Source organism: Tenrec ecaudatus, chromosome 12 (assembly GCF_050624435.1).
Source record: "Tenrec ecaudatus isolate mTenEca1 chromosome 12, mTenEca1.hap1, whole genome shotgun sequence".
In the NCBI taxonomy this organism is placed as follows: Eukaryota; Metazoa; Chordata; class Mammalia; order Afrosoricida; family Tenrecidae; genus Tenrec; species Tenrec ecaudatus.
In genome coordinates this window covers 32,229,776-32,250,528 of record NC_134541.1, presented here as the reverse complement: position 1 = coordinate 32,250,528, position 20,753 = coordinate 32,229,776, and the positions used below count along the sequence as shown (strand labels likewise).

Here is a 20,753-nt window from a genome sequence, read left to right as displayed (position 1 = left end):
ACTTCCTTCCGGGATGCAGGCCAAGTTTTGCTCACTGCACATACTGCCACCGCCAAACGAAGGTATGTGTGCACCTGTGTGTGTAGAATTTGTGGGAGCCGGGCAGGGAGGGTGGTGGTCGAGTAGTGAGTATGTGTGTATGCGTGTGGACAGGGGAGTGTATGAGAGGGTGGAGGTGGACGGGCTGAGTGTGAGTGAGTGGGGTGGGGCGTGTGTGCGCAGTGTCTGTGTTTACGTCCTTGGTGTGTATTAGTGGTCCCCACTAAACTTTGAGCCTCCCTGAGGCCAGGGATCAGATGTGTCACCACGGTGGCCCCTTTTCAACAAGAGATTCAATGCTGACTCGGTGCCAGGTACTAGTTAGTGGGCTGAGAACAAGACAAAGGAGCCCAGCCTTCCTGGAGTGTAGATCCTGCTGGAGAAGACAGGGAATGAACAGGTCAACAGAGATGGACCTGCCCCAGGCCAGGCCGCCTAGGCAGTAGGACTGCAGGCGAGGGCTCCAGGGAGGTGATTGTGTTTCAGGTGCTCAGAAGAGGCCAGGCTGATAAAGGGACATTTGAGCTGAGATGCAAAAGAAGGCAGGGAGGGAGCCCTGCAGGCGTCCCAAGGAAGAGCGTTCTAGATGCAAGAAACGTCACGTGCAAAGTCCCCGAGAGAGCATGTGCCGGGCAGAGGGCAGGAACAGCAAGCCCAAGTCCAACTCTTAGCTTCCATTGAGTGGATACAACACGGGCTTCCTCTCAGACGTACTGCTGGTGCCGCTAACGTGCTTTGGAGGCATGTTTATGACATGTTTATGCAAATAAAGCACAGCAAAGAGCGCAAGGACGAGTGTTTCAGGGCACTGACACAGCACTGTGCGCTGTCTGAGCAAGAGCAGCGCTTCAACTGAAGCGCCACCCCCTTGGTGTCGGAGGCAGGACGAGACGTGGAACTGACACACTCTCCGCCGGGACTGGTCTCAGTCAAGTCGGATTTTCGGTTTGACTGCGGAGCAAAGTTGTGAGCACGGAGCAGACTGTGTGGACCTTGCGGTTCAAGTCGCGGGACGTTCAAGCCTGAAGCTGTTTGACCACTGAGGTGTGACTGTACTTGTTAAGTGACCGCTTCGTGGCGGGGCTGGGCGGGTCACACGGGTCCAACAGTAGCTGACAGTGGCTGCGGGCTTGGGCACTTTGTGCGGCCTCCCGATGCCTCCCTCTGAGTCAGACACTGTGGGGAGCCTGGTTTGACCCACCCGGAAACTGAAACTGACAGATCATCGAAGCAAAGTCATCCTTAAAAAAAGAAGGGAAATTCAGTGTCATCGCGTAGATACTGACCCATAGTGACCCTACAGGACAAGGCAGAACTGCCCCTCCGATTTCCCAGCACTGTCAACTCTCTAGACGAGTAGAAAGCCTGGTCGTTCTCGAACACTAAACCTGGTCTTTCTCAAAGTCATACAAGCAGCAGTCTGAGCTACAGCCCACAGGCTGCTTGAGTCCAGAGCTTGGGCCTTCCAGCAAAGCCCGTGTGTGCCCGGCATCCCCGTAGTGGTGGAGACAGGCAAGGCGCCTGCTGTCCCAGGAACCGGGGCCGAAGCAGGGAGGTGAACACCTAACAGGATATCACCAGGTACATGCATGGGGACTTGAACTTGGGGACCCAGGAAGGCCTCCTTTACGAGGGGCACCTAAACCAAGACCCAAAGCATGAAGAGCAACAGACGCAAGGAAGCAGAAGGGAGGAGATTCCCAGGGAGGATGACAGGAGGCAGGAAGACCAAGAACTCGCGGAGCAGAAAGGGGTACCTGCATGGAAAGGTGGCCCAGGCAGAGGGGGCAGCGGATGCACACACGCTGAGGCAAATGCAGAGCCCTGGTGGCGTAGTGGTTATGGGTTGGGCTGCTGTGACAGTGACATCATCTCCAGTCAACTTGAGCGACGGGTGAAGTCCAGCCTGTCAATCAGGTCATAGCCAATGAGGCCTCTGTATGGCATAGCCTTCTCCTGGAGATTCTGGGGACTCCTGTCTTCCTCCCTGGAGGCAGGACATATACTCTCCCAGCTTCGTATTCCTGTTGACAAGCCACATGGAGCTATGCTGATGGAGCCAGAGCCCTGGAGCTGGAGGAGCCATGCTGAGACCCACACCAGCACTGAGATGCTTACACCACCACTAGATCCACAAGATTTTGCGCCCACTGGCCTATGATTTTTCATTGCATGTATTGTGAGAGTCTGAAGAGGAATTTATAGACTGGTATTGGGCATATGGGCTAATATCAGACTTACGGACTTGATCTGGACTGGGCTGTGATGTTTTCTTAATATATAATTACTCTTTGATATAAAGCTCTCTCTTACACATATATGAGTTGTGGGGGAAAGGAAGGCCCCCAACAAATCATCACTGGTCCGGTAGGCACAATTGTACGGTGATAATAAGTAAAGATTATAGCGAATCATAGAGAGCATGAGAGAGAGAAAAAAGATTGAGGTAATGGAGTCAGACACAATTCATTAGTAGCATGCTCACCTCAGCCCTGTTGGTGGCCCTTGTGGAGAGAGATCCCCGGGAGCGATAGCCGGGCCAACTTTATTGCTAGCCAAGGCTTATCACTACTCAGGGGGGCATTACAGGTAATCACACATCACAGGAAGAGGCAGTACAATAGGCATACACATCATAGGAAGGAGATGTACGACAGGCATAAGCATGACAGGAGGGGTTGAGTTAGGGTTGTGCCCATAGGAAGTGAGGGAACTAGAGGTATGCATGTGACAAGATGGGCAGACCCTAGATTCATGATGGCGGCCTAACCTTGATCACCCTTGGGTGGGCTTGACCTCTCTGGGGTCTCCTACAAGGAAATAGTCAACTACTGTCTTTATCAGAAGGGAGTGGGTCCTACTTGTGGGATAAACAGTGATGACTGCTTGCTCTAGATGGTTGATGACCCTTAGGGAGAATGACCCCTGACCTACTTCTGTTGTCTTCCAAGTGTAGCAAGCAGCTAAGTTTGGTGTATTGGGGGAGACAACTTGGGAGAAATCTCTCTGTTTCCCACAAGGAGTGTCTATGAATTTGTTTCTCTAGTCAAAGCGATCGAACACAGCTGCTGACCTAAAGGTCAGCATTTCAAAACCATCAGCCTGAGGGGGAAAGGTGAGACCTCTTAGCGCGAAGCTTTGACACCGGCTGAGTCGCTGTGCACTGGAGTCAACTCCATGGCAGTGTTTGTTTGTTGTTGTTGTTGTTCTTTCATTTCTGAGGCATCCCGGCACCCTCCAAGAACAATAGGAGCCCCGTGTGGCTGGAGTCCCCAAAGCTAGTGGGGCAATAGGAGTCAGGATGGCTTGGTGCAAGCAGTCCAACCCACCACCCTAGTGGGCCCCAGGCAGCCCTCAAAAACACTCCTACCAGTCACACCGAGAAAGAGCTCAGGGCCCCTTGATCTCCCAGAATCATGGCGCCCAGCTCTACACCATCGTCACGTAAACAAGATCGCTTGATGCAAAGCCATGGCCCTTACAAGTTATGGGACTTTATTTTCACACAAAGTGAGATGACAGGGAGCCATGGCAGGTCTCTGAACAGAGGAGTGACATGTTGGTCTGTGTCCTTGTTTGTTCTCCTGGAATGCGTGCTACAGGCAGGCAGGGACTGGCTGTGGTGTTGCCATCTCTCCAACACGAGGAAGCCTGGTGACAGAGTGGCTACTGGTTGGGCTACTAACCACAAGGTGGAGTGGAAGGAAACCACCAGCTGCTTCAAGGGAGAAAGACGGCTGTCTACTCCCATCAAGAGCTGCAGTCTCACTGCAATGTGCACCAGAGAAGACAGGGCTGTCCTCAGAAAATCCACGTTGGCGGTGAGAAACTCAGGTTAGAGTGATTTTTTTTAATCTCTAGTACCAGCTCTTTAGTATAAAGCTATCAAAGGAGACTCAGCTATGTGGATCTCGGTGAAACGGATGGAGTCTAGTCCTCTGAGTCTACTCCATGCTATTGTGCATATAACCTTTAGAGACACTACCTACTGCATAAGCTTTTTTAATGCTGTAAAATATAGTAACTAAATCGACCCCACCTTCAAAAGTGACTCCATGGCCAGCCTGGGCAAACCCAAAGCTTTTGCTATATGAAACTGTGCAAGCAGCAAAGTGTCACAAAACGTGTTTCCCTGGGTAGTGTGTACTTTCTCTGCACGGGTCTCTATTTTAGTAAATACTTCACTGTAATGGTCAGGAATCTTGCTCCAATAAAGGAACATAAAGATATCTTTTTTAAAAAAAGATTTAGTCTCGGAAACTCACGGGGACCGTTTTACCCAGTCTTATAGGCTAATTAGGAGTCTGTTTTCTTTTGTTTATCTCCAACTACCAGGGTTGGGTACACTCAGTTAATGTTTGAATACAGAAGGACAGAAAGAAGGAAAGAGGGAGGGAGAGAGGAAGGAAGGAAGAATGAAATCAGCTCATGAGTCCAGGTGGTTGTTAGGTTGTTCCAAATCTGACTCCTTGAGGGTCCTTTATCCCGCAGGGAAAGAGACAAGCCTCCCAGGACCACCTCCGCTCCTGCCCGCGTCCCTGGGCTGCAGTTCCGCGGCGCGGCCGACAGAGGGCGGAGGGCGACTGTGTTTCTGCACGGAGGGCTTTACGTGACGCACCGCACGGGGCGGGGCCTGTAGGGGCCTCGGAGCGGCTGGGCCGGACAGGCCGGCGTGCGGAACGCGGCGGCGGGGCTGGGGCTGCGCAGCGACGGCCGGAGCGGTTTGGGGAGCGCACGGCATAAAGATGGCGGCGGAGCGACAGGACGCGCTGAGGGAGTTCGTGGCAGTGACGGGCGCCGAGGAGGACCGGGCCCGCTTCTACCTGGAGTCGGCCGGCTGGGACTTGCAGGTAGCCCCGCGGGACGGACCCCGCCGGGCCGGCGGGGGGCTCGGGGACGCGGACGCGGGGCGCGGCCACCCCGCGGTGGCCGAAGCGCACAGTCATCGCCGCCGGGCTGCGGCCCGAACTCCGGCCTCAGGGTCTCTGGGCCGTTTGTCTCGCCAGCCCGATGGGAGCATGGGGCCACGCAGGCCGGCCCAGGGTCCGACCTGCCCCCGCGGGCCTCGGTGTCGCCCCCGGCCTAGCCCGGTCGCGGGGCTGGCGAGGCTTTGGGCACTGCGTGGCCGCGTGGAGAGGAGCCCCTGCCGCCACGCCGCTCTCGGGCCAGAGGCCGGCCCTGCGCTGATGACCATCTCCCCGAGTGGAGCAGCGCTCGGGACGCGGCGGCCGATGCATTGCATTTCTGCTGCGGAACCGCAGTGGGGGGAGCAGTTGGACTCGGGAGTTGGCCCACGCCCCCTTCCGCCTCATTCCCGGGGAGTTAATTAAGAAGGCGTCAAAGCAGCTCCCAAGAACTGTGGGATTATGGACACTGCTGAATCAACGGGGCCTCCAACTGCACCCCATAGGCAGGCACCCCGTGATTGATTGCAGAAAGAGTGGGATGGCCACTCCCGGCCAGCCTCTCTATCTTAGGGACATGGTGATGACTAATAGTTCTTGAATCTGCCTCAGGTTCCAGGCCTTCGTGTGGATTATGTCATTTCACCTTTGCATTTTGCAACCTTGTCTCAGGAAGGGTCAGTAACTTGCCCAAGACCTACACTGCTCCCAAGTGGAAGGGAGCCCCGGCCTCCCACTCTCGGGGGTCTGCTCCTCACAGCACTGTGAAGTAAAGATTGGCCCATCCTAAAGACAGGGACCTGACAGCCAGTCAGTAGTGGGTCTTCGAACTCCCCCATTCTACACTGGTTCACACATGGAAAAGAGATGGGTGAAGCGGGAAGCGTCCGTGCTGGACTGACTCACCGAATGAGGCGTCCTCATCTTCCTGGAAGACAAGAAACCCACCACATTGCAGCTGGCAGGCTGTCAAGTCCAGGCTCCTTACTCTCCAGATGGGATACCAAGGTGCATCCTTGTGACATGACTGGCCTGGCAGGGCCAGGGCTCCAATGTAGGCCCCGTGAGTCCCCAGTTCAGGACATGGATCAGTGCAGCACAGCGCCTGCCAGCAGGTGGATGACCTTGAGGGCACAGCCTTGGCGTTCATCTCTTTAAACCCAGCGCTTTTAGTTCTTTATGCAAGAGAACATGATTAGTCAAGGCCACTGGGAGGAGTCAAAGAGCCCCCGTGGTATAGTGGTTACAAGTCGGGCTGCGATCCACACGGTCGGCAGTTCAAAACCACCAGCCTCTGCTCGGAGGGAGAAAGGCTAGACTTTCTACTTCCATGAACAGTTACGGTCTCAGAAACCCGCAGGAGGTTGCTATGGTCCCCATGGCAGTGCATATGGGATTAGTCAGAGAGCTTGGAGTGACGTGACCAAAGGTTCCTGTGTTCCTTCTGTGTGTGTAACACTCGAACATGACTGCATACGCCTCGGTGAGTCATCTCATCCAGTAGACAGGCTGGGTGGGATGGGTCTGTATGTCACAGATTAGAATACCTCCCAGGGAAAGGGACAGTAGCGGCCTGGACTGCTCCACAGATCCTGGCTCTCAACAGAAGCGGCAAGAGCGCATGCTTGTGACACGACTTGCCTGGCAGGGTCTGGGCTGGGATTGTACGGGGTGAGTGACGGCTTGCACAGGCTGCTAGTCCTGCCTCCACTCCTTACCACTTATGTGTCCTTGGAGAGTTGACTTAACTTCTCAGGGTTTCTTCAGTAACACGAATCATTTAGAGTTCTGTGAGGATGACCAGGGCTCAGACAACCCAACATACAAGTAACTGCTCGGTAAATGCACGCGGCTGGAACCAGATCGAGTGGCCAGTAAACGAGACTGATCATCCTTCTCAGTAGGTGGACTTTGCTTCAGGCGCTTTGAAGACCAGCCGTAGCTGAGTGGTTACCTCTTGATTTCATTTTCTCTGACTGCTTTGTAAACCTGGACGACATCTTTGTGGATGTTCTCCGTGGTGCTTAAAGGGGGTGTGTGTGAATGGGGGCCTGGGTCAGGGTTTCAAAGAGCTACCTCTCTGTTTCAGATCGCCCTAGCGAGCTTTTATGAGGACGGAGGGGATGAAGACATTGTGACCATCTCACAGGCAACCCCCAGTTCAGTGTCCAGAGGCACAGCACCCAGGTAAGAGCCCACGTCAGTGACAGCTGTGTGAGTGTGCCTCCAGCAGGAGGGCAGGCCTGTGGGTAAGAGTGAGCGCTGGTGGGATTTCTCTGCAGGGAACCGGGCACTCCAGCATGGGGGCCACGCGCCTCACGCAACTACATATATTCAGGGTTAAATAAGACATTTCAAATGCGTAGTCGCCACCCAGGACGTGTGGCTTTCGTGTTAGTGCTGCTGGAGCATATCTGTCACTGCAGAAAGACGCTGTCAGAGTTAGAGTAATGATATTCAAAGCCAAACACAGTCCGATGGGGCTTCCGTGCTTTTCCAGGTGTCGGGATTAGCCTGGGAGAGACGTGATACTGAAGATTTCTGCAACACAACATTTTGTTAATCTGTGGAAACCCTTAAAGGAACAGAGAAACCCTCACTGCCGTCAAGGCAATGCAGACTCACAGCGACTAAAACCGGGTGGGGGTGCCCTGTGAGTTTCCGAGCTGGCAGCTCGTTACAGGAGTAGAAAGCCTTGGCTGTTTCCCTCGGAGCGGCTGCAAGTTTCGAGCCGCTGACTCCGCGGTTGGCTTCCCAACAGGTCACCACTGTGCCCCCAGGGCGCCTTGTGGAAACCATAGGTGAAGCATTGTGAAACCTGTAACGTCCCGGTCCATCCAGACTCGGCGTTCTTTACTCCAGCACCGGGGTCTCACGCTTGAGGGTGTGTCAGAATTACCTGGAAGGTCCCTTCAAGCTCTGGGCGCTGTTCCCAGGCTCTTTAGAAGGTCTGAACCAGGGCCACACTGCACAAAGTAGCACTTCCATGTGCCACGCCTCACAGATGGTCTCGCACACCTTAGAACGCCGGTAGCGCACAGAGCCAGGCGGCGGTGGTGTGACTCTCCCTCTGACGTGGGCAGCTGAATCCTTCGTTGCATGTTCTTGTCTGCAAGCTCCTCTGAAACCTGTTCGCTTAGGGGGACCCTGCTGGCAGTGGCATAACCTCCAGCAACACGCAGCCACCACAGGACAACACACTGACAGACAAGTAGTGGCAGGATGGCAACGACAGTTAGCCCTGTTTACGGTCACTGAATCATGTCATCCTTTCAGCATCTTCCCCCCCTTCTGGCCCAGACCCATCTGGAAAATGAAGGTCACCGGTCATTTGGTGGCGGTCACAAAGGCTGTGGCGAGGAGAGCCCTGTTATAGAAATAATTGGCTGCACTGTGTACTGGAGGGTCTTTAATGGGGCTAAAGGGTGTTTGCCATCGATGTTCGAGCCACCCCACTGTCATTGGAAGAGGCGGCTGAAATGGTGAGCACCCTGTTGGTAATTACAGACGAGTCAATTGCGAGCCCTTGTGTGCAAGCAGAGCAGAGCGGCTCCCAGGGGTGACCCGCCCTGAGCTGTCAGAAGCAGACCCCAGGCATTCACAGTGCCACCTTTTCATTACTCGGGGACCCGTGGAGCACCCTGCCTGCTTCTTACTCTGTGGGTAAGGTTTGGGGTTAGGTTTGGGGAGCATCTATGGCAAGCTCCTTGGGGAAGACTCATGTGTGGAAATAGCTTCACGGGGCCCTGGTATGTAGCTCCTCACTTGGATCCACTTGAACCACGCCAGATGGAGTATGAAGGGTTGCCCCAGAGGTGGCTGGCAGCTAACTCAGGCTACATCGATCGGACTTGGTCTCCTCATTTCTAGTTGATGGAGCCTCAGTCTGGCTCTGTCCTAGAAGTTGATTCCTTGAAAGAAAGCAATCTTTAAGGCTAAGCTGGAGCCTTCTTCCCAGTAAACAATTCCCTTTTTGTCTGGCCTCACTAAACTGGTATTACCCCCTCTCTTCCCATATTATAGAGGAGGCCTGGTGGCAGGTCATTACAGATTGGGCTGAAGTCATGAAGTCAGCAGTTCAAAACCACCAGCAGCTCCGTGTGAGAAAGGGGAGGTTTTCTACTCCCATGAGGAATTCCAAGCTCAGAAACACACAGGGGCAGTTCTACCCTGACCTATAGGGTCACTGTGAGTTGGAACTGACTCAGTGCCAGTGAGTTTGATCTGGGTTTTGCCATATTACAGGGAAGCTGCTTTTCTCCCTGAGAAGTACAGAACATTCATCTTTCACTGCTATAAAATGTCCTGACCAGCCTGGAAAGCTACATTTGTTTAAGGTCTAGATGGCCTTGTAAGACAGTGCCCTCAGAAGAGGCTTTGCTTCCTCACATCCCACACAATACTGCTGCTTTCCCAGCACACGCGCGCCTCCAGCAGGCAGAGCTCGGTGCCTCCCTCCTCCAGCACTGCCACCACCCCTCAGCTCCCGCCCCCTGCCTCTAATGTGTTACTGTCTGCAGCTTCCCTACAGCGCCCCCCTGGCCTCCCCTCCCGGCAGCCCACCACCCTTCTCTCCCTGACTGCCTGACTGCCTGCTCAGTACAGGTATTGTTTTCTGAGAAGCCTTATTTTATTAGGAGCTCTGACAGATGTAACATTCTGCAGTTCAGTCACATCAAGCAGTACTGTACAATTGCTGCCTCTGGCAGTTTCAACATTTCCTTTCTTCTTGACCGTAATATCAGCTCCCCTTTGTCCCCTTCCTGCCCCCAGATTACACATCAGTACATCCATTCACCTACAGTGTGAACAATGGTGTTCTCTCCCCTGAGGGGTTACACAGTTACCAGTGCCGTCAACTCCCTGTGCCCCTTCCCGTAGCAACCCATGACTCCTCTTTCTATTTCGGAAGGGTTACTTATTTTGGCTTTCATGTATCGAGTGATCTTAAATGTACAAATGACCCTACACGAGTCTGCCATCCTAAGTGCCTGGTCCTGGTATTGATCGCCTTGCTCGTTGTACAGTGCAACCGGGGAGCGTCACTCACATGGAAACACGTGGTTCCTGCCAACAGCGCCTGTATAGTGATCAGATTTTCTGTGCGATGGTTCCATACATAATTAAAAAAGAGCCTAGCATAATAAATGAGGCAACACAAATGAGAACCATAATAGTAAGAGGAGAAAATGTTAAAGAACTAGAGTATAGTTCTGTGTCTTCTCAGTGCTCTACCAGACCCTGGATTTAGCAATCTGGGAATCCTGTCTGAATATTACCCCAGCCTGCCTCCCATTCAGAGTAAGAGACTGTGCTTTGCACGGCCTCCTGTGCTTCACTGTGCCGAGCCCCTGGTAGACCGCACGCTTGGCCTCCTGGCCCATCTCTACGACCGAGCTCTGAGCATCTGAAGGTTAGGAGCGGGGTCTGATGATAGACCTGGCGTCCAGTCCAGGGCCAGACACAGTGGAACAAATCCATGACACAAGTGGCTGCCCAGTAGTGAGTTGTTAAGCTAGTGCAGACCCTGCCCGCTCTACCCTCCACAGATCCTGAACTGGATTCCGTTCTGCCTCATAACAGCGCTTTCTAGTTCCTTCTCAGCCTTGTGTGGCCTTGAGGAGGGCAGTGGGGCAGACCTTTGCATATAAGCTTAGAAAGATTAAGCCCCATCTCCATGCACCCTCTCCCTGCTCCACCAAGAGCCAGTGTCCTGACTGCCTGAGTTAGCAACTGGCATTGGGTTATCACCGATTGACCCCTGCTGTGATCGTGTGCCCTCTCTGTGTGTCTCCAGTGATAACCGAGTGACATCCTTCAGAGACCTCATTCATGACCAGGACGAGGAAGAGGAAGAAGAGGAAGGTCAGAGGTAAGGCTTGCTCAGGAAAGCCCACGATACTGTGCAACGCCCCGAGAACCCCACCTGGTCATTGGTTTCATCAAAGGGAACCGTTTACTGGGCTCAACTGGGGAGGATGCGGAGCTACGGTAACAGACATTCTGGCACTCTGAGATTGTTTGTTTTCTTCTTAATTATTAGGAGAATGGGGATATATTGAGAACACCGGGAGGAGGGGAATAAGGGGAAAGCCGTAATTCTATCACCCAGGGGTCACCGAGTACCAATGACATGCTGGTGTGTTTCACTCCTGTGCTTGTCTTGTAACTGGCAAAGCAGCGCACCCATGCAAAGAGAAGGCTCCTGCCTGTACACACACAACATGCAGGCTTCCGCCCGTGTGGAGAATACTAGTCGTGTAGTGAAAAACCGTCCATCTTCCCCGTGGTAACTGTAGTTAATATTGGGGCTATTTCCACTCCATCTTATGTGTAACTATACTTTGGGGTGCATTTTATGTGGTGTGAAGGTCAGATCGTGTGCGCGTGTGTGTATTACTGTTACATCTTAAGCGCATCTTGTCATTACAATTGCCTGGAATGTCCAACATGGGATTCTCACCTGTTTTTCTGTGACCATCCTGGTGTATTCATCTTTACCTCCGTTGAGACGATTATAATAGATTCTAGAAATGGAGACCCGGGGCACGAGGACGAGTGTCTTCAAGGCACTTGATTGGTCGCAGGCCCCTAGTTCTTAAGCCAAGGCTCTGAACTCCTTTGTTACGGCTCCGACAGCCCATGGGGCAGAGCTTCGTCTACCTCAAATGAGCTAGCAGCTGTCGTCTCATTTCCAGCTGTGGTTGTGGCCCTCCGAGGGGTGGGCGTTGGTCTGTGGGACATTCTGAGGGACGCTGTACGATAGCCATTGTGGCAATGCAGTGGGCTCATCCTGGTCACTGGGAAGTGGGCTGAGAAATTCCATGCATTTTTTTTTCTCTGTTTGCCACTACGAAATGAGCTGCCCACTGCCTCCGACCTGCCTTTTAGATGGGCTGAAGGTCCGGGAAGGTGTGTTCACTTGGGACTCTGCGCCCCTTGAGTGGAAGGCAGCAGCATCCCCTAGGATGCCCGGGTCCTAAATGACCGCCTCCTGCCCCCTCCATGAGATGACCTTTCTTTCGCTACTTCCCCGCTGCTGCCGTGGCCCCTCGCCAAGGTCTGCGGCTTTGCCTCACGCCCCCTGGGGATCGTCAGGGACTCTGGCGCTGCGGCGGTTTGGGGCAGGGTCTCAGTTCTGCCCGCTTAAGACGTAGTACTGACTTGCTTGTAAGTAGGACTGATGGGATGGCAGCCAGTTTTCAGATGCAGGTCATAAGTGCTGACTTACCCCAAGCCCTGCGGGCGTCCCGGGGCCTGTGTTTGAGATCGGAGCATCCCCTCCTGCTCCAGCGCCCCCTCCTCAGTGCTCTCCCGAGGCTGGCAGGGTGAGGCAAGCTGGGTGAGCCTGCGGTGCCCAGTCACCCGCCTGACATGTGTGCATTCCTCTGTGCTTGTTCTTTTGCATACACATCTGCTGACTTGAACCTCACGGCCCTGACTTAAGGAGCAGGTAGGTAGGGCATGTGGTTCTTCCCTCCCATTTCAAAGACAAGGCAAGTGAGGTACAGAGCAGCACCAGGACTGGAGCCGAGCTGCTTGGACTAACCATACCACTGACGCCATTAACCTAGAGCCAGTAGAGTGGCTGCTTCTGACTGTGACTGGTTGCTGTCTCCTGGAGAGGAGCTGGGCTCTGAGTTAATCCACCTCAGAGCGGAGCTCCCGAGGGGACATGCTGACACGCATGCCTGGAATGCCCTCCCCATTTTGCCATCTGATAAACTCATCTTCATGACTACCCCAAAGACAGCGGCTCTCCTCCAGTGCCTTGACGGTCCTCCCCAACTTAGTGCTCCCAGTGCCACCCCCTGCCCTCTGCTACTGCTCATACTGCATCAAACCTGCCTGCCGCCTTACCTCTGCCCCCACCTCACCAGTGAGGCCCCCTAGAGGCGTGCCCAGCACCTCGCCCCAGGCCTGGGCCATGCTCTGTTGGTGTTTTCCAAGGGCCTCTGGTATTATCAGTATGTTTTTTGCCCAGGTTTTATGCTGGGGGCTCAGAGAGAAGTGGACAGCAGATTGTTGGACCTCCCAGGAAGAAAAGTCCCAACGAGCTGGTGGATGATCTCTTTAAAGGTGCCAAGGAGCATGGAGCCGTGGCTGTGGAGCGAGTGACCAAGAGCCCCGGAGAGAGCAGTAAACCGAGAGTGAGCCACGGGGCGGCCTGTCCCCGCCCCCCAGGCTGGGTTCCCGAGGTGGGAAGGGCCTGCATCTCCCAGCCATGACTACTTTTGTTTCTGTTTCTCATCTGCTTCCTTGGCCGGCCGTTCATGCCGATGCAGTTTCTCTTACCCTTTAACATAACCGCCGAGAACTAGAGCACAGAAGAGTTAGGGTCTAGAGTCTGGGTAGACTGGGCACACCTGCCTCGGTGGCCTCTCCGCTCAACGTACTCGGTGTTCTTGCCTTGTTTTTAAGGGACTTAGTAGCCATCTGCTGTGAGATAAGCTCTAACTAAAAATGTTAAATCTTGGGTACCCTGCCCTTGAATTCATTCATCGTCACAGTGAAGTAGAGCTGGGGGACAGCTGTCTCCTTTAGTCAGACGCCCCCCCCAGTGTGCTCCCCAGTTGTACTGGCCCTCCTGGTCAGCCCTGAGCACCCCCAGAACTTAGCATGTTCGGTCTCCTCCTTTACAGTCACCCTAGGTGCACGCAACCAGTCACCTAAGTAACCCCACAGCGTGGCGCAGCCTTGGGAACGTTTGTGAACTTGTCTTTTGCAGCCGTTTGCAGGGGGTGGCTACCGCCTTGGGGCAGCGCCCGAGGAAGAGTCTGCATATGTGGCAGGAGAAAGGAGGCGGCACTCGGGTCAAGACGTGAGTGCGCATCTACCTTCTGGGGGCAGCGGGGGAGGGGGGTCATGGCCTGTGACCCAGCTGCTATGTCGTGGTATGTTGGGCCGTGTGCCATAGGCCTGCAGAGACAGTGCCCTGGGTGTGACTCAGGATCAAAGGCCACTCTCATTGGGCTGGGCAAGGGCTTGGGAAGGGACAGGCAGGAAAGCAGATGGCATCCCACGAGGCACGGCGATATCAGGTGGTGTAGGCATGGCCCCAAATAATGTGATCGTCAGACCCCCAGAGAAGGCCCAAGAGCCATTTTCAGTAGGTTTCTTACCCAGTTAGTTCTCCTACACATGGGATGTGCCCTACCCCATAAGTAATTATAGATCATTTTAAGCACTTTGGTATTGAATATGCCGCAAGCTTTCATGTAGCCTGTGACCATCAGCTTGCTGTGAATTGTCATCTAATTATTTGAGGGGTCACTCCAAAATGAAGTCAGCCACTGAAATGGAAAGGCCCGCCCTCTGCTGGGCAGGAGCAGCCGGGCCATCTGCTTCCATAAACATTGCAGCCGGTTACGCTCCAGGGCAGCGCTGCTCTGACCTGCAAGGTCACTGTGAGTCGGAACACACCAGACAGCAGCGGCTTGACTTTGGGGCTGGGTGTCCCCTGAGCCAGCCGACGGGCTGTTTTTCTGTGACTGTCTTGCGGGTGGTGGTGACTGAATGGCGATTGTGGGGAACATCTTTCAGGATTGCAGAAGAGCCCATGAGTCGACTTGCCCTAGCACTTGAGTTGAACATGGGTTCCATGCCAAGTACAGCTGACAGCCCTGTGATAGGAAGCCCTGGCGTCGGCTGGTGAGCGGCAGAGTCAGGCTGCAGACCCACCCAGGTGTCCTTAAGACAGCCTGGGCTCAACTTGTGCCATGTCATTTTCCTGATTTGGGATAATACTTAGTTGGTAGATTTCCTTAGGAGCATACGGGCGGGCGGTCCTGCGTCTCAGTGATCACAGTGAGTGACATCGGGCAGGTTCACAGTGGTGTGTATGCCGGTCCCCGCAGTGTTTCGGCTTCTTACCTGCCTGTCGTCTCAGGTCCACGTGGTGTTGAAACTCTGGAAGAGTGGGTTCAGCCTGGACAATGGTGAGCTCCGAAGCTATCAGGACCCAGCCAATGCCCAGTTTCTGGAGTCAATCCGCAGAGGGTGAGCCAAAACTCTCTCTTCCAGAGCCCATGTCAGTGAGGGAGGTGGGCCAAAAAGAGGTGTTTGGGGCAGCTGAGTTGTAGTTCACAGATCTTAGTCTCCTGTTTGTCCGTTTTCCACCCTCTGGGCCTGGGGGGCTGTCAAGGGGCTGTGTGGAAGATAGGGTTGCGAGGTGGCTGGAGCACACCAGCAGCCGGGACAGCCAGCTTCTCCCCTCAGCCCTGTCACTGCTCTGTGTGGACCCCGCTTTGCCTTTTCCTCCAGGGAGGTGCCAGGTGAGCTGCGGAGGTTAGCGCACGGCGGGCAGGTGAACTTGGACATGGAGGACCATCGGGATGAGGACTTTGTGAAGCCAAAGGGAGCCTTCAAAGCCTTCACTGGCGAGGGTCAGAAACTGGGCAGGTAAGGCGGGCCCAGACCGCTGTGGGGCAGTGTCTGTCTCCTGCAGGGCCAGCCGTGTAGTGACCAACACCCGGCTCTGTTCGGGTGGGAGGCGAGGACAGCGAAGGTGAGTTTCAGGTGAACGAGCCCAACGGGAGCTTGCAGGCTCCGCCTTCCGCTGTGTACTGCCGTCGTGAGGACCGAGTGAGCTGTGGCGGTAGAGCTTTATACGTTTGCGCACAAACCGGGCTCCTCTGAATGGTGGGGGTGAGGGACTTGGAATTCCAGGTGGCCTGCCACAGCGGGGTTGGAGTCTAGGGAAGCTCAAGGGCACCTGCACAGCCTGCCCCTGAGCAGGCTAAGGCTCCTCGGCAGTGGCCTTGCCTACTGCTCACTGTCACTTCCTACGACTTTATACCCTTATACCCACTGCCCATGGGTATTCTTGCTCGTGTTCAAGCTCCCTGGAAGATCTGATTGGTTAGTAGCCACTGTTAACTCTGATGAGCAGACCTCTCATCAGAGCCTGGGGCAGCCCAGTCCTAAGTCGCCTTCTCTCGGGGGCTTACTCAATTTGGGGCGTGTTCTTGGGCCAGCACTCTCACAGCCGAGTGCTCCTCCAAGTGCCATCCTTTGCAGCGTGAAAGCTGGGGCTCTGGGATGATGGGGCTGGTCCTGGGCACGTGGCTGCCGGGTGGTGGAGCCAGGCCTGGAAGCCAAGCTGTCCAGTGAACCTGACTCCTACCTGTACAGTAAGGTGCCCTCTGTCCTGCCGCCCAGAGGATAGAGGTCATGCCCCACAAGTTCTTTGAAGTCCCCACATAGGTTGTCAGTTCTACTTCCATTTCAGTTCTTGCTGTTTAGAAAGCTCAACTGAAAAAATTTTACACCACCAAGTAAGGTGGGATTTTATCTGTTCTTTCTGGGGCTTTGTAGTTTTTTTCCAACATCGTTGGTACATTTCCATTGTTTTGTGGTCTGGAGGCAGAGGATGAAGAAAACTTTATCCATAGAAAACTTAAGATCAACCCAAAGTAGGGTGTTGGCCTTGAAATTCTGGCACTTCTGGCCCACTTTCCCTAAAAGGGGGGTACATGGGGGGGGGAGACGGGTGTCTGGGAAACTAAAGTCAGGATTCAGCTGTCCTCAGTTGAAGATTTTGAGATTGTTCTTTCGGTTGCTAAGTTTGGGTTGTGCTCCTAGGTTCTTGTGTGTTTGCTTGTTGCTTGGTGGAAGCTGGTCTGACAGCAGGGGAAGGAAGGTTCCGTTGATCTGGCTCTAAGTAGTGAATTGGTGGGGGGAGGGGAGGAGACTTTAGGCATCACGGACATAGGAAGTGAGCTTGACCAGAGCACTCTATTCGTGGTGCTTCCTGCAGTGGCCGTGGGGTGAGGGAGGCAGTGGTGCCTCGGGATTGTAGCTATTGTGGCCCAGTGCCCAGTGTGTTCCCAGTACCAAGGAAATGATGGGAGCAGGTGCACACTCTTGTCTGTCCGCCTGAGTGAGGCGCAGTTTCCCGGGGGGGGGGGGGTGGGGACTGCCTATGTGGTGTCACTGGGAGGGACTCAGAGGCCACTGTGGTCATAGATGCCACTCCTTGTGCCCACTCTGGTCCCCGGGCCGGGGGCTCTCTGGGACGTTCTGAAAAGAATGGCTCAGGAGTTAGAAGTTTGGAACTAGTGCTCCTTGGACCATCTTGCTCCAGCTCAGAATCCGGCTGGTGGATGCTGTGGTTTCCAGGTGTTTTCTCTTCCTCGGTGCCCCACGTGCCTCAGGGGCAGCACAGGCTGGCTGGCAGAGCTTTCAGGAGACCTCCACTTTCAGCCCTTAGAGAGAAGGTGGCATTTCTGTGAAATTCTGCTCCAGAGTTTAGGTAAAGAATGAGTGAGATAGAACCCTGAAGACCGAAACCAAGAAAAGCCCACACTGTCACGTTGATTCCGGCTCACTGTGACCCTATAGGACAGAGTAGAACTGGCCCTTTAGGTTTCTGTGATGGTAATTCTTTGTAGGAGCAAAAAGTGGTCTGTCTCCCACCAAGTGGTGGGTTCAAACTGCTGACCTTGCAATTACCAACCGGTGTATTACCCACTACACTACCAAGGTGCCTGTGAAGAATGAGAGCAATCAGCTAGCTGAGCACTGTGCTCCCCAGCATTGCCTACGACACCCTACGCCATTCACTCTGGATGCAGGCTCTGAGACTGGGCGCTTTAGGTGTGTGGGGGTCCCACCAGTAGGGCTGTCACCTACACGGGCTCTCAGGGTCCAGCCAGGACCACGGGGACATCGGTTTGTGCGTCCAGGAGACGCTGCTGGTGCCGAGTTCCTGGACTCAGCTCTATCTTGTTGCTGAGGAAACTTGGGGTGAGGCTCCTACCAGTGTGGCCCTGAAATCCAGGCCTGGCAGGAGAGCCTGGCAGTGCTGAGCACTTGCTACCTCGAGCCACGCAGGTCCACCTTAGACCAACACTGGAAGCGCACCCGTGCGTTTCCTCCCCTGTAGCTAGCTAGACGTGGGGCCCTCGTTTCACATCACCATGTTTCATTCTCGGGACTTGTTCCGTTTGGTGGCAGGGCTGAGACCAGATGGCAGGCCTGTGCCGCACCACACACAGCGGATGTTGTCTCTCCAGCATTAGCTGGCACTCCTTAATAACAGCGGCCGCCCTGGATGGCGCGCCTCCCTTGCGAGGGAGGGCCGTGAAGGAGCGTGCACAGAAAAGGAAGTGACGTGGCCGAGGTAGCGTGCTGGGTCACACCGCTCCTGAGAGAGGAGCCGACCCGGCTCTGGGGACAGGCGAGTTTTTGAGCAACCCTTGCAGTGTCCGGTTATTCTCCTAACGTGGAGCGGAGAGTGGAGCTCGGCCATAGCTCGGCTGGTGGGCCACTCAGGATAGAGAGGTGCCATGGCGCTGCTGGTACCGGTCACTGAAGCCGATACACGGTGGGTGTAGATGGCTTACCTGTTCCTCCTCATGGGCCCCTCCCCTGGGCTGAGTGGAACCATAGCCCCCGTCTCGTGTGAGGCCTGACCCAAGCACACTCGCAGCACACAACCACGTGGAGCCGTGAGAACCCACTGAGGGCCGGCTGCCCAAAGTCTCACTGCAGCGCTCCCCAACAGCCATGCTCACGCACGGACCCATGGTCACAACCCCCAGTGGGCTTCAGGGAGCCCCGGTGGCTCTCTGGGTGATCATTGGACAACTGGGCACAAGGTTGGCGGCTCAAACTCTCTAGCCGCTCCATGGGGGAAAGGTGAGGCTGTCGGCACTCTTCCCAGGGGACTCCTGAGACCTGTGGGCTTTCGAGTACCCCATGTCTGAGGCCCACAAGGGTGAGGCTGCTCCAGGGGTGCCCACATCCTTAATTCTCTAAGCCCATGTGTTTCAGTCTCAGATCAAGTTAGTTCCTCCTTCACGACTGTTCACTCTGTGCTCCTGGGGCCCAGATTCCACGAACTCCTCTTTCTGCAGGAGGGAAGCCAGTAGAGCAGGAAAGGGGGCCCTGGGCTGATGGTTTGTGTGAACTGCTGCGTGGTCAGGACCTCTGGTATTTCCAAAGCTTCCTGAGCGCGCTCGAGGTTCTGGAGCCTGTGGGCCACTTCCAGCTGGACTCGCCCTCAGTAGGTGGCGCGGCTCTGAGGGAAGCTGGTGTGAGTGCTGGCCGAGCCAGAGGGGTGGGGTGTGGGGGGAGGGGCGAGCAGGCGGCGAGTTTAGGCCAAGCACCTGCTGAGGGACAGGCTGCACAAGGGTGGAGAGGGGAGAATTGTGGGGGGTTGGTATTCTCAGTGCATTGGCCTCTGAGAGCCACCCTTGGCGTGCCGGATCGCTCACCCCTTCCGAGGCAATGGTGTCGGTTGGCCCGGTGCGTTCCCGGAACTGGGTCTCTGAAGGTGTGTGGTAGAGTGCCTTTCCTTGCTACCACGCCCTCATGCCATCTTCTTGTCCCCAGCACTGCCCCCCAGGTCTTGAACACCAGCTCTCCAGCCCAACAGGCAGAAAACGAAGCCAAAGCCAGCTCATCTGTCTCCATCGACGAGGCAGAGCCCACCACCAACATCCAGATCCGCCTGGCTGACGGTGGGCGGCTGGTACAAAAGTTTAACCACAGCCACAGGTACCTGCCAGCCCGGGGGCGTGGCTGCCTCAGCACAGCTGGTACTGTGTGCCCTACCGTGCTCTGAGTGACTGCCCCTGCCCCCTCGTCAGGGTGCATTGCCCTGGGTGCCCAGCTAGAGGAGCGGGTTCAGGCAGAGGTGGGCCCCCGCTTTTCTAACGCCCAGACTTTGTGCTCATAGGCAAGCTCCTGCTGCAGCCCAAGTGCAGAGCAAATAAAGCCAGACTGCCGGGGTCGATGGAGGGGCGCCCGTGCCTCTTGGCCATCTTCCTGCCAGTGGCATCCATGCTTGGCTCTGCAGGAAGAAGTGGGTGGAGTGCCAAGAAGTAAGGGCAGGGGAGGCTGCCCCAGGAGACCCTATCATTCGGGGCCTGCATTCTGATGAAGGTCCTGGTGGGTCCTGCAGAAGAGTCTCGGGCAGGAGGGCAACATGGCCTGACAGAACTGAGAGGAGGGGAGGGGCTGGCCTGAAGGAGAGCCAAGCCAGGAGACTGGTGCAACATCCGTGGGCAGCACTTGGCACCACAGCCGGGTGTTACATGTCGCAAGGGAAGCGGGACAGCGGTGAGGGTCTCCACGGCTCAGTGACCTGTTCCCACTTGCTTCCCAGCATGGCTCTGGCTGCTTGGTGGGGAGCGGGGAGGCACCTGGGGCTGTGGATTCGGTGGGAAAGGCTCTGCTGACCCGCCCCCCTCTGCCCCAGGATCAGTGACATCCGGCTCTTTATCGTGGACGCCCGGCCGGCCATGGCTGCCACCAGCTTCGTGCTCATGACGACTTTTCCAAACAAAGAGCTGGCTGATGAGAGCCAGACCCTGCGGGAAGCCAACCTGCTCAACGCCGTCATCGTGCAGCGGCTCACCTAACCGCCCGCCTGCCCTGTGCCCCGCAGTCCTGTGCCATGTCCCTCCGTAGCCACCCGGGGTCTTAGATCTCCCTGTTGGACATTTGTTTTCTCCTTAGTTGCATTTTTTGGGTTTTTGTGACGATCAGTGGACTTTAAAGAAAAAAATTAAATAAAAATAACCAAAACAATGCAAGGATCATCGCTAGCATATTGTGAAGAAGTGTTCCCACCGAAGTGGGCTGGGCTGCTTTAAGGACGGAGTTCTCCACATCACAACGGGCGGGGAGACGTCAGGCAGCAGACTGGGAGGGTGGGGAGCCTCCCTTTCATAATCTCTGCCTACACAGGGCCTGTGGCATACAGCATCCCCCTCCAGGAGCACCCCTTTCCCAGGCAGGGGGACTTGTGGGATCGGAGCTGTGCAGTCCCTTGGCCTGTGAGTGCCCAGGCCGGTAAGGTCA

General features: G+C 55.2%; 1 protein-coding gene and 1 non-coding gene across 3 annotated transcripts; both read left to right on the top strand.

Moving 5' to 3' along the window:
• The first annotated feature begins 4,725 nt into the window (after nt 1–4,725).
• On the top strand, nt 4,726–20,480 carry NSFL1C (NSFL1 cofactor). 2 transcript variants are annotated; one of them, XM_075563870.1, is made up of 9 exons: nt 4,726–4,889; nt 7,033–7,130; nt 10,741–10,815; nt 12,928–13,141; nt 13,672–13,764; nt 14,833–14,942; nt 15,207–15,344; nt 19,281–19,445; nt 20,149–20,480. In XM_075563870.1, exons 1-9 carry the CDS (start codon nt 4,785–4,787, stop codon nt 20,309–20,311), a joined length of 1,161 nt encoding a protein of 386 aa, XP_075419985.1. In that variant the 5' UTR covers nt 4,726–4,784; the 3' UTR covers nt 20,312–20,480. The 2 variants fall into 2 exon arrangements, with proteins under 2 accessions (XP_075419985.1, XP_075419986.1); XM_075563871.1 differs by having other exon boundaries at nt 4,729–4,889; nt 12,928–13,093.
• Nucleotides 9,931–10,065, top strand: LOC142423706 (small Cajal body-specific RNA 14). Its single transcript, XR_012779308.1, has one exon.
• Nucleotides 20,481–20,753: the final 273 nt, after the last annotated feature.